This window comes from Esox lucius, chromosome 20 (genome assembly GCF_011004845.1).
Source record: "Esox lucius isolate fEsoLuc1 chromosome 20, fEsoLuc1.pri, whole genome shotgun sequence".
Taxonomy (NCBI): Eukaryota; Metazoa; Chordata; class Actinopteri; order Esociformes; family Esocidae; genus Esox; species Esox lucius.
Window position 1 is genome coordinate 12678425 of NC_047588.1, and position 14342 is coordinate 12692766.

General features: G+C 39.4%; 1 protein-coding gene across 1 annotated transcript in view; it reads left to right on the forward strand.

Moving 5' to 3' along the window:
* The first annotated feature begins 4142 nt into the window (after positions 1–4142).
* vwde (von Willebrand factor D and EGF domains) overlaps positions 4143–14342 on the forward strand; it is a 29527-nt gene continuing 19327 nt past the window's right edge. Inside the window, exons 1-2 of the mRNA XM_020040766.2 lie at positions 4143–4484; positions 12522–12712. Of these exons, the coding sequence (XP_019896325.2) occupies positions 4409–4484; positions 12522–12712 (267 nt within the window). The 5' untranslated portion in view covers positions 4143–4408. The remainder of the gene's footprint in view (positions 4485–12521; positions 12713–14342) is intronic.

Sequence of the window (14342 nt, forward strand, 5' to 3'; positions counted from 1 at the left end):
TTGTAGTGTTTGTAAAACGGCTCTAGTCACGTCTCAAGGCTTTGTCAGCTTCATCCACTGGCAACAACTGCTGTTTTTGAACATTATGATGTATGCCATCATTTAATTTGGAGTTATCTTCAACGCTATTTCTTTCATTGGGGTCAGCACTCTCCAGGTCAGTCCTGTTCATTGATCAATATTTCCTGTGGCGAATGAGGATGGAACCTCAGGTATTGGAATGGACATGGTCAAGGGCATAGGTCACAGCTGAAATGTATTAGAGTCAGACATAAACCGTAAGGGACCCCCTTACAAAAATACTAATCTGCATGTGGGAGAGTTTATCCACACAGTTGTTGTGGTGGCCGTTTTATTTTAAAGGAGAGATTAAAGGCAACAGGAAACCCGATATAGGCAATACAGCCCGTGTGAAGGAGCTGACCCCAATGCCCCTATAAAGCTGACAGAGATCACTAAGTTCAACCTTTGCCATTTCAGCTGTGTGTTAGAATAGTACTCGCCATTATAACCACTCTCATTTATGGCAACCTAAGCTGTCAACCTGAGAGGCTTCTGTTGAACTTTTGTTTGGACACATCCCCAAGACAAAGCTGAGTGCTGTCAATGGCACCTAATTGCTGTACAGTCTGAATACAAACAAGTCACTGGCCAAGACCATGATGTGAAAGATGAGAGAGATAACTCTGGTAGCTGTAGGACGTGCGGAAAGAAAGAAAATGCACCAATTCAAGGTTAATGCAGATGGAGAGTACAAACGAAAAACGGCAGCTGATGGTGTAGGTGGTGGGCTGTGGAAATGGTTATAGACTGTTGGGCTCGTTACTGAGCTGTTTCCTATTCCCTCTGCAGTCCTCCAGCTCAACGCTTCCTCTGTCTGCTTTGGCCAAAACCCGCCTCTGACCAAACGCCAAGACCCACCGTCTGTTTTTACCGTTGTTTGAGAGCTGCCGCAGAGGCAAGTGTGGGTCCCCATCTCACCCTTCTCCTGGGGTTGGTCCCACCCATTACGTTCGTGTGGAAATAAGATGCAGCGGGAAGCTGGCTGCTGGGTCAATGTCTTACCTCCGTCGTGTTGGAAAGGTTAGAAACAATGAAGTCATCAAACTCATTCCAGAGCATTTTGACAAAGGCTTTTATTCACTGTGTAGCCGGGGCTCCAGAAGCAAGACCATGTTTACTCACTTCTTCTGTAATACATAGTGTCACGGTTGGTGTAGTGGTGGAGATTGAAGGAACCGGGCGCAAGTAGAGTAGCAGTCGATGTTGTGGGTTTTTAATTGAAAATAACACAGAGCACTTGAAACCGTTTAAAGAAACGAAAGGTATAAACCAAAACACACCACTCATCACATACATTGACAAACTGCGACATGGAACAATGACCGACAAGGACTGGGAGAACATGGCTGAACTAAATACACAGGCTAACGAGGAGAACAGAACCAGGAGGTGGCTAGAGGCAGGTGAAAGGAATAGACTGATAAACTGAAACAAGAACAGGAAAGACCAAACAAGGACAAGACAAGTCAAGGACAAACAGAAAACACGAAGCGGAACAGTCCCATCAGGCTGGGACCGTTACACATAGTGAATAATAAAATAATACAAATATTTACATTGTTTTATTTCCTATCCTTTGATTCTATCCAGTGCCGTTGTTAGGACTGCGCGTTGAGGGCTATAGCCCCGGATGTTTTATGAATAGCCCCGGATCTCAAATTGACCCCAAAGAATAATAATAACACAATAGCCCCTGATCTTTTCATCTATAATTCCAATGGCGCGTTATGACAATGTGCACGTGTAGGCCACTAGCATGTACATCGAAATGTCCATAATGTACATTCAAAACCCTGCACTTCTGTCAGTACTTTAACCCCTCCTTGGTAAATGCTTTTCATGAGCATCACGTTGTCCATTTTGTTGGCTGCGGTTTTTTATGTGATTTTGTGTTAACCTTCCAGCTCTAACCAGAAGCTGGCAGGGCGGGTGAGCATGTCTTGACACGTGTGGGTTTGGGCCACTGCTCTGCATGGACACGGTCAGTCATTCTACAGCCCTGGAAGGTTACCAGACCTATCATTTACTTTCTCTGCTGTCGCAAATCACGGGGTCTGTTTTGTCTATATACTATTACTCCAGTTTCCTTTGTTTTGTTCTGTGGGTGAAGTTAAAATATTGTGTGGTGGTGTGTTTTTCATTATGATGTTGTACTATAGGATGTGGGAGTGCAGAATTTTACAGAAATTTGCGGGTAAAACTGTAAATGTAAATACCAAATCTATTTCTTGTGTATTAATGTAAAATATGTATTTTCCCTAACCATTCTGAAGCTTTATGCAGTGCTTGTGCAATCAGGGTTTGTAAACGGGAGAGGTCAAGGCAACTAGGGCTACATCCAGGTGTTGTTGCACGCTTTGCTCAGCTGATATCTGATTTCCAGTGGGACTGGGAGGTTTATGGAAGTGCTGTTATTTTCTCATTATTTCATGCACGCAAAACTGATGGTAATTGGGGGAAATTGTACGGATGCAGGTCACTTGTTAAGATTAGATTGATTTATTGTGCTGCCAATAAACTATTTGTTCATTGTTTAGACCACTTATTAAAACCCAAGAGTAGACTTCTAAAAAAAACGATTAGGAATGCATGGTTATGATCAAATAAATAATTTGGACCAAATTACTTATGATAGGAGAAAAACTGCATGCAAGATTTTACCAGTGTGGGCATTTTCCTCACAATGCCTGATAGTGGAAAGGATAGTGTCCCTGGATGAAATGGTCAAGGAAACCTTCCTCCAGCATGATTATTTTTTTTTGGACCATTCAAAATCAATATTGCCCATTCCTCTATTCATCAAAGCCCATCTAAATGGCAAGCATTTGGCACAGTGTGTGTTATGGGGACCAATACTGCAGCATTTAGAAAAATAACCGCTGGTTTCCTGGTGACTCCTTTGCATATCTCACTGACATCACTGGACATACTAGCATTGTATCAGTGGTTAATAATGGGGGCTCCTTGGTTAATAACAGTGAATAGCATTTTCCATGATTAGATAAACAACAAATTGAGTTATCATATTTTCAGGCATCAGACTGAACTGAACAATATAAACCTACCCAAGGATATGGCTTCACAATCATCTTAAAGAGAACAAGAGAATAGAAAAATACAGTTGAGACTGAGAAACGCAAACCTACATGTATGTGATATCTGGCATCAATATTCCACCCTTGGCCAAGTCATTTTTCGGAAAGATACAGTCTGACCATCTGGTTTAGTGTTTTAGAGTGGTGACTAAACATCACATGACTGTATATGTGGACAGACATCATTATCGCCATGAAAGAGTGTCTCTGGTGAATTACAGAGAAAACAGTGCATGATGACTAGGGAAAACTATTACTGATTGTTCTAGGTTTTACACACTGACTGTTATTCAGTTTAACTTTATTGCTACTACATGGGTGTAGCCTGTGGAATGTGTCTAATTACAGCCTATTTCAGGATTAGTCCTACACTATACTGCAGGATTAAGAGAAACACCTGCCATGGGCTTGCTCAGAGTACTCAGTGGTCAGGTGTTAAGATTTCCCAAAGGTTTTTGGTAGATTAACCCATCCCATATCAAAATTATTTCGTGACCCCACTACATAGCCTATTTGACTTATAAGGTTTCTTTCTTTTTCAGTCTTATTTATGTATTATAGTCCTGTTAACTGCCATTTTCCTTAAATTCTTATATCAGGAATTAATTAATAATGTTTTGTATCGTAAATCGTTAATTTATGTACAGAATCATACAGGAAGAAAAGAAAACCACTCTTTTAATACAACCCCATAGTTCTGAGCAACCCTTGCTGTACCCGGTTCAACCAAACGCGACACCACTCTCAAAAGGTGAACAGTGACTGGAGTTATCACCCAATGTCAGTTTGCAATGGGTTTCAAACGATTAGGTTATCATTGTAACAGAATGTCGCCCACCTGTTACGACGACGAACCAGCAGCAATTTCCAATAGCTAATTCTCTCATAATTTGACCAAACAGTATTTACAGTTTTGTAGATACGGTGGATGTAAGGTGGTGTCCCGTTACTGGACGGTGGACGCCCCTTCTGATGCTGCTGGTGCTCGCGGAGTTTGAGGACACGCGTTGAAGTCCGGTGTGCTGCGGAATATACCTACTTTCCCAGTACATTTAACAGCTCTTTTAGACTTTGACTGTCAGTTTTCAAGTTCTATCAGAATTTCCCTTGTTTAAACGTATTCTCCTTTGTTTTACTTTTTACTGGAAATCCGAAGACAGCCGACCTGTATACACTTGAGTAGCGGAGGACCTTAATAAAACAGTGGTCTGTCAGTGGTCATTTTGGCAGGCTACATTGGGTCCTGGACGATGAAACTTAAAATAGTTTTGGAACACATTTTCTGCCTTGTAATTTTACTGCCAAATACAATGTATTCTCAAACAGGTAAGAACCACCGATTTTGTTCATTATAATGCTTAAAAATACTACAATTAAATGTGAAATGAAACGCAATATTACCTGCAGTTGCAGACTTAACAACCAGATGTTATTTTGACCGGCAATTTGAAAGAAAACAGTAGGCCTGCATATTTGTTTTTACCTAAATATACAATATAATAAGCAGCTTTGTGCATTTTCATATTAATATAAATTTAGTTTTTGAACGGGAGTTACCTAAAGTTCCGATGTCAATTCAAGCAACCTTGAATTTAATTGTACTATTTAATTAAAATGTTTAATCATAGAAGATTTTATCAATAAGAAAACATTTTGTGTAGTAGCCCAGTCATTTACACCCTTTGTTTCAGTTGTGACGGTAACGCCAGTGACGTTAACACAACAATTATATTAACACCAGCAGAAATGGTAACTTCAGTGACTTACACTATTAACACTTCCAGGTACACCAGAAGAAACAGTAACACCAGTGACCAGTAACACAATTAAAACTTCTATTAACACCAATATGAACATTAATGCTGATGAGCAGTAACACTATAATACTTAAATTAACACCAGCAAAAACTGTTAAACCAATGACCAGTAACACAATTAACACTTAGAATAATCCTAGAAACCTCCATTTGCAGCAACTACAACCTTGCAAACCTTTGGCATTCTAGTTTAAAAGATTTCACCCCATGCTTCCTAAAGCACCTCCCACAAGTTGGATTGGCTTGATGGGCAAGTTGCTCCCACAACAGCTCAATGGGGTTGAGATCCAGTAACTGTGCTGGTCACTATTCTATAGACAGAATATCAGCTGACTACTTCTTCCCTAAATAGTTCTTGCATAGTTTGAATCTGTGCTTTGGGTCATTGTCCTGTTGTAGGAGGAAATTGGCACCAATCAAAGCACCGTCCACAGGGTAGGCATGAAGTTGCAAAATGGAGTGATTGCCTTCCTTCTTCAATATCCCTTTCACCATGTACACATCTCCCACTTTACCACCACCAAAGCACCCCCAGGTCACCACACTGCCTCCACCATCCTTGAAAAATGACATTTTAATTTGGTCTGCGTCTCACGGATGTTTTTCTATGTAGTCCTTGCACCTTAAACTTAGATTTGACTGTCCGTAACACTTTTCTCTGTCCAGTGTCTATGTTCTTTTGCCCAACTTATTCTTTTCTTTTTATTGACCAGGCTGAGATATGGCTTTTTCTTTGCAGTTCTGCCTAAAATGCCAGCATTCTGGGGTCACCTCTTCACTGTTGACATTGAGGCTGGTGTTTTGGGGGGACTGTTTACTAAAGCTGCCTGTTGAGGACCTGTGAGGCATCTGTTTCTCAGACGCTTTAATGTATTTTTTCTCTTGCTCAGTTGTGCTCTGGGGCCTCCCACTCATCTTTCTATTCTGGTCAGAACCAGTTTGCATTGCTCTGTGAAGGGAGTAGTGCAGTGTTGTACGAGATCTTGAGTTTCTTGGCAATTTCTTATATGTAATAGCCTTAATTTCTCAGAACAAGAATAGACTGACAAGTTTCAGAAAAAAATGACATTTTGAGCATGTAATCGAACCCACGGTTGCTGATGCTCCAGATACTCAATTAGTCTTAAGAAGGCCAGTTTTATTGATTCTTTAAAACAGCACAAGTTTTCAGCTGTGCTAAAATAATTACAAAAGGGCTTTCTAATGAATGCGTGTCAGGGGATTTGTCTAAAACCTGAAATAAACCAGGAATTAGCTGGACCAGCTATTTCATAAGGACTATTCTTCATGTCCTCAATATACATCGTGCAACAAGACCACTATTGTTCTTTTATATTCCATACCATTGATAGATCTAAAAAACTGTATTTGGATCACTATGGTCACAACCATAAAATGTCAACCCATCTTCCTGATACAGTAAGATACAATATTTATTTTAGTTTGAAGGTTTTAGAGTCGTTAAACAACTGATTAAGCACAAATAAAAAAAATTACCATTTGAATAATTTAAACAATATATATATATACATAACACTGATTTCTTTTAAATATATACACAAAATAAAATGTATTTTAATATGTTTCATTAAAAAATAAAGTGTCAGATTTTTGTCTAACGTGCTGACAGGTTGGAGAGTGTAGTTTGTTTATGAATATATATATTTTAAATATTTTACAAATGTTTGTTTTGTAAATAATATTTTATGAACTATTGTTTTGGTTTTAAGTGTCAGTTGTCTGCTCTGTCAAACAATCACTGTTTTTAACATTGACAAAAAATGTAATCCTTTGGGGGCTTATCCAGTCACTTATGACTTGCCCCCAAAGGATTACATTTTTTGTAAATGTTAAAAACAGTGATTGTAATGCTGCATTATGGCTAAGAGAAATTATTAACCATGCAAAAACTAAGAAATAATGTGCTAAAATGCCAGTGAAAATAGCCCTAGAGCATTAGATAGTGATATTAAACAAAAAATATATTTAGAGATTTCAATTACATATTTGAATAGTCTGACGGTAGACAACCAAGGATTTTAAACTTAAAAAATACACCTGCTTTTTGTATTGCAATTAAAGCAGTTCAAATCCATTTATAACCTGAAATGGTACAAAGGTAAGCTGTTATCTGCCGGAGGTTAATAAAAAGTTTAAGTTACCAAACACTGAAAAAATTATGTACATTTCAGAGTTTAAAAAAAAGCTATTTTTCAAGGAACAATTTGTTAACAACAGCTGTTCTGCAGCAATGGAAGCAAATTAAAACTTGAAAATGTATGCTAACAACTCCTAAAGGTGGCCCAACTTTTGTTGATTACTTATAATATAAAGATTACTCTGTTTGTATAAAAACAGTGTTGGAACAGACTGTGTTACTACACCCTCTTAAACATTATTTGGACAGTATTATATTGCAGGAAGTAGTAAATTGCTATCATAATGTGATTAAGAAAGGAAGACAAACAAACCATTACAACCCTTAAAAGTGAAGGTATTTCCCTTATTGAAATAGCAAAGAAAGTCAAGGTGTAAGTGACTAGTTTCTTACACCATCAAAAGGCACTTGGAAACTTGAGGAGACTAACAAAAAAGAGGTCTGGCAGACCCAAAGCCACAACTGAATCAGAAGTTTCTCAGAGTCAACGACTTGCGTGATAGGCAGCTCACAGGACAAAAGCTTCAAGAGGTGCTTAACACTGGTCAAAGTATGCAAGTCTCAGTTTCAGCTGTGAAGAGAAGACTTCGATCTGTAAGTTTGACAGCTCGAGTGGCAGTAAGAAAGCCATTGCCAAAATTAGTAACATCATTAATTCAACTGATGTCAAGTGAAAGCAAATTGCGTTTGTTCATGATTTAGAATTTAGGTAAGATTTTCCTGAATGTTAATTGGATACAAGTACACTATTTCCTTGTGATACATTTTCAGATTTTAATATTGTGTGCCACCTTGTAGTGTGATTGGTGTGCCACCTTGTAGTGTGATTGGTGTGCCACCTTGTAGTGTGATTGGTATGCCACCTTGTAGTGTGATTGGTAAGCATAGTAAAGTTGTTTTTGATCCTCTGCTGACACATAAAGGACTTGAACACATAATGAATTGAACGGTAAAAGCAGCACGTTATATGATGTTTTTAGAAGGCTGCTGCACCGTTACCCGACTGTTATGTCATAACTGTTACTGTTGTGAACACAGCTGGTGTGACTGTGGCCACTACCAAGCATTCCTGCTTCAGATGAGCTCTAGGAGGCCTATTTTCCCTCTTAGCAAATTTTAGAAAGGATGCCTTTAATTTTGGTACAACACCCTAGGGTCTTTGTATGCTTCAAATAAATACTTTTCCTAATTTCAATTTCACATTTGACTGTCAGAATGTCTTTGATGCTGTTTTAAACGTGGATAAGTAAATGTTTGGTCACTAAAAAAGTGTTTTACCACCTGCCAGTAAGTACATTCTATTCCTTCCTTCTTTTATGATAACTCTCAAGTGAAAACCTACTTGAAAATGCAACATATGAACATTAGAAATCACATCCTGTCGGGGCTGAAGTGCCTCTGCTTGTCTTGGAATACTTTTTTTTTTTACTTTCAGATCATTGGAGAAACTATGTTTCTTAACAGCTTCGTTCTCTTTAACTGTCTCCGCAACCGTCTGGTAAAGCATGTTTTGACAGTGGATTTTGAATTGGTCAACTCCCACACTTTCTGCATCATTTTATATCATTTACAAAAATCCTTGGAAAATCCTTTTTGGATTGCCGAATTTCTTAATATATTGCCCACTCTCACACAAAAAACTAAAGATATGGGTTAAAGAGAGGAATTTGTGAATGATAAATATCGCAGTCAAAACTGTTAGTAGACACAGTAGAGAGAATGTTTTGTGGACATTGCACTATAAACCTGAAAGTGCATTCATTTTGAACATAACACATTTGGACACACAAAAGTACCATTAATTTAAATTGTCGGTGAAAGAACCAGTTTGCGCGGCTCTGTGAATGGAGTAGTGCAGTGTTGTACGAGATCTTGAGTTTTTTGGCAATTTCTCATATGTAATAGCCTTCATTTCTCAAAACAAGAACAGACTGACAAGTTTCAGAAAACTGGGTAATCGAACCCACGGTTGCTGATGCTCCAGATACCAAATTAGTCCAAAAGAAGGCCAGTTTTATTGACTCTGTGCTAAAATAATTACAAAAGGGCTTTCTAATGATCACATAGCCTTTTAAAATGATCAACCTGGATTAGCAAACACAACATGCAATTGGAACACAGAAATTATGGTTGCTGATTATGGGCCTGTACGCCTATGTTGATATTCCATTAAACATCAGCCGTTTCCAGCTACAACCTTTAACATTGTCTACACTGTCTGTATTTCTGTTCAATTTGATGTAAAGGTAATATATTACTGCATTTTACTAATATTAACTGAATTACATTGTTATGTAGTTTCTTGCAATATCCCTCAGTGACTTAATACGTTTCAAAACTGTGATTCATTTGGACACACAAAAGTACCATTAATTTAAATTGTCGGTGAAAGATTATGGTGATTTGAAATACATGCCTACTGTCTTGGCATGCTTCAGCACCAGCATTAAAACCTCAACTCTTTACTTTTTACAACTGGTGCAAACCTTTGCAAAAATCCTTGTCTTTTATACACTTCGGCTTGGTGGTATTTTCTGACTTCCAGAAGGACCAGACATTGGCTCTCCTGCAGAAACCTCCAAATTCTCATCTCAAACATTTAGTGGAAAAACAACAGTTATCAAACACCCTCACAGGACTGGCTAGTCTCTGAGATACAACATGCTTATTCAGAATTAGGGAAAACAAATGTTGTCTACTATTCACCCCACTCAGGGAATGTCATGCAGATGTTATGTAAGCCCTGGGGCCTCTATAAGGGAGTTGAAATGTTTGATGAATTATAGTTTACAGTCAGTTGATTGCTTTTCTTAATATTTGCAGGTTTCATGTCTGTGTGGATACATCTCTATCTGACATGGATGGAGAACAGAGAGGGTGCAGCTTCTCATTTGACATCATGAACCAGTCTTGTTTCTTTTTAACATAAATAGAAAATCTGCATTATAGTATTTGTTGTATTTACCCTCAAAATAGTTACTGGTCACTTAATATTGTGAAAAAATATAATATAATTCCACTATTACTGCAGATATAGTATGAACATGATATTACAGTACAAACATTTTACATACTGTAGTGGCCTTCAGAATAACACGACTGTCCATGTTGTTCAAAAAGTCAATGTATAACATTTACATTTATTTAATACAGATCTCCATGAGTTTTCCCCAGGCACTCATGGTTCCCTTTAGTATGGGGACTGTGTAGTTACTTAGGTAGTTCTGCAGAGTGTACTGCACCCTGTTGATGAACACATTCTGGTCCCAACCCTGATTCCTCTGCTCCTCATCATGTCCTCCCTCTCCTCCCTCTGCCACAGGGAGATGGGCACTGATGCATGCTGCAGCCTGGGGAGGTACAGGGAGTCAGGGGGTGGGCCGTTCCCTGGGAGGTATATGTTGGGGAATGTGAAGAATTGTTGGCAGGTACCACAATGCCTTCTCCTGGAGTGAGAGTTGGGGGTTCTGAATGGGGAGTTTGTCAGGTAACTAATGAAGTTGATTGACTCCAGATTAGACTCCTTGATTTGAGTGGCAGAGGGGTGTGTAGCTTGGAGACATTTCTTTGGATCCCTCAAGACGATCCTCAAGAGGATCTTTAGTTGATTGTTCTGCCCCGAGGGGTGACTTCTTTCTACGGTCACGTGAATTCTCAACATCCTGGTCCACTGGAACACATTTTCTGTCTGTCATTTGTTCATTGGGAAGGTTTTTCTTGGACAGACTAGACTAGACCTTAATGTTACTTTTCTGTGAAATGTTTGAACCTGCATCTAAAGCATCCCCCCTCGAACATTGGACCCCTTCTTCACAGGACTGGGGATTCTCTCCTGCTTGACTCTCTGTTCCCTGGTCACAACATCACTGTTCTCCATTCATCACCTCATTCTTAGTTGTCTCTTTTCCTCTTTGCCTGTCCTGCTCCTTGTTATTTTTGGTAACGTCTGTCACAGGGCATTCTTTAATCGTGTTCAACGGGAATTGACTGTTGTTGACGAAGTCATGGAAATGTTGGGTGTTGTTGCACTAAGACAGATGTACCCTGGAGGGGGGGCACACATCCCAGATTTGTGGCACTGGTGTTGGCTGAGTTAGACGACCATTGGCAGAAGGGTTGCGTGCCCCCCCTCCAGCCTCTGCCTGGAGGGTTGGCAGCTTACCATAAATAAATCATATTGCTGAAAGAATCACATGTATTTAATACATAACCAAGGCACACTGAATAATTAAATATGTAGTAAGTTAACACTCAGAACTGTAATCCTTTTCACCTAAGCACCATGAACAGTGCCAGAACACCATACATACACCCATTCTGTTATTTAGAGCAGCTGTTCAATCAAAAAGCAAATGCAAAGTGAATATTAGATACTAAACATAACTACAGAAAAAGATAACAATCCCAGTACAGGCCTATACTGTAAATTTGATATATCTCTTAAACATATTTTTTTTAAACAAGTTGTTTTTATTAATTTATTTCATTGGCTTACACCAGAGGCGTTACTATAGGACCACAATACATTACGGGCTTAACATAGTGATAACCAAATTTGAACATTATCTGGGGTAAATTGTACATAAAATTATCGCATTTATTATACAAAGTTTGATTAGATGGTCAGTAAACTTACCTCGCTAGCACGGCTAAAATTAAATGGGTAGATTTTAAATGTGTTTGTTTCGTGCATGCATTCTCTGCTTCTCGTATTCATTAATTGACGCGCACGTTTCACATCGAGCTTTCTCCTCTACCACGTGTGATGCAATGACTGGGTCGCTCGCTAACAGCTGAAACATGGTTGGCTCTTAATAGCGACAGGAAAAACGGTTCAGGATGCAAGAAAAAGTAAGTAGTGCCCCCCCAGAAGATGGGCGGTCAAATCACGTTCTATTTTTTATATGGGTTGTTCCCTCCGAGTGTCAGAACCCAGTTCCGGTCCGTTCCACCCCAATTTACCCATGGGGGATGTGATCTTTGACCAGAGTTATCTGTCCCGCTGTTGTGTTTCCTGATGTACCAAATAGACATTTTTGGATTCACAAAATATTTTGAGTAGTATGTTATGAATAGATGGATGTGGTTGGACTTGTTCATTCAACCATGCTAGATTTAGAATACAGCACTAGCTTAGCAATTTCACTAAATAGTTCTCATTTAAAACCCCTCAAACCAATCACCGAAAATAAATGAATTTGTCTCATAACACCCATGCCTAGTTTTGCAACTGGTTTGCAACTGGTTACTGATATAGTGCTTTATTGACCTCAGCAGTGTGCCGGTGTGTTTGCATGTGTGTCTATAAAGGTTACATGATTTGTATATAAACATGTTGAATCATTCAGTCATGCTCAGGTTACAGTGTTTGCTTCTGTCCCTACCCAGTGGTCCCTCCAGAATGTGCTCCAGGGGGACATTCTCTGCTCCAGAACCCGTACCGCAGCACCACTTTCAGCTCTCGCAGGCTGCAGCAATCAGCCCTCCAGGACTTCATCTGTGACCACTCCCTCACTGCGGGCTGGTACCAGTTCCAGATCTTTGACAAGCCTGCCAGCATGCCCACGCAATGTGTGGAGGTAAATAACCACAAAGGATTTTCTAGAACTTTCCTAAGTCTACTATTGAGGTACGGTGACATACATCTATTTAATTTAACACTGTATGTGAACATGGTGTTGGTCACCAGTTACGTAAAGGTCTTGTTACACCACAAGTCTTCTTTGATGAACCATTGTTAGGAATGCTTGTGTCTTTGAAAACAAAAACAGACACAGTGTTGTGTTTAATTTAACCTACTGCTTTGGAATGTAATAGATGTTCTTTGTCTTTCTAAAATGAACTTCAGTTAAATAGTAAATCGGTGGTTCGAACCCCGAGAACCCTGGGAAGGCCCTTTTCCAGTTTCAGCATGACAATGACCCCATGCACTAATTGAGACCCATTAAGAAATGGTTTGTCGAGTTCGGTGTGGTAGAACTTCACTGGCCTGCACAGAGCCCTGACCTCAACCCCATTATACACCTTTGGGATGATTTGGAAAGAGGAATGCAAGCTAGGCTTAATCGCTCCTAGATCTTTGCCCAACCTAATGCTCTCGTGGCTGTGTGGAAGCAAATTCTCACTGCAGTGTTCCGCCATGTAGTGGAAAGCCTTTTAGAAGAGTGGAGGGTGTTATAGCTGCAGACATGGAACAGCTCCATAATAAAGCATGTAACTGTGGGTAGAGATGTTTGATCAGATGTCCACCTGCAGTACCTTTGGCTTTGTAGTTTACCACAATTAAGTTTTGTATCCTAATCACAGCTCTCAGTCTTGTGGATTTGCCACATTCCTTTGCTCTCAGCCTTACTGATTAATTATAAGTGTGCATACAGTGGATATAAAAAGTCTATACACCCTTGTGAAAATGCCAGGTTTTTGTGATGTAAAATAATGAGACAAAGATAAATCATGTCAGACCTTTTTCCACTTTTAATGTGACCTATAATGTGAACAATTCAATTTTTAAATAAACTGAAATCTTCAAGGGGGGAAAATGAAAAATAAAACCTGGTTGCATAAGTGTGCACACCCCCTTATTACTGGGGATGTGGCTGTGTTAAGAATTTACCAATCACATTCAAACTCATGTTAAATAGAAGTCATTACACACCTACCATCATTTAAAGTGATTAATCACAAATGAAGTTCAGCTGTTCTAGTAGGATTTTCCTGACATTTTCTTAGTTGCATCTCAGAGCAAAAGCCATGGTCCGCAGAGAACATCAGAGGGATCTCATTTCTGAAAGATATCAGTCAGGAGAAGGGTACAAAATCATTTCCAAAGCATTAGATATTCATCAAGTGAAGAAAATATGGCACAACAGAGACATTACCAAGAACAGGATGTCCCTCCAGTTCTAAAAATGTATGAAAAGACGAGAACAAAAACTGGTCAGGGAGGCTTCCAAGAGGCCTACAGCAACATTAAAGGAACTGCAGGAATTTCTGGCAAGTACTGGCTGTGTGCTGCATCTCCCGTATTCTTCATATGGATGGGCTATGGGGTAGGGTGGCAAGACGGAAGCCTTTTATTACAAAGAAAAACATCCAAGCCCGGCTGATGTTTGCAAAAACAAACATCAAGTCCCCCAAAAGCACGTGGGAAAAGGTGTTATGGTCTGATGAAACCAAGGTTGAACTTTATGGCCATAATTCCAAAAGGTA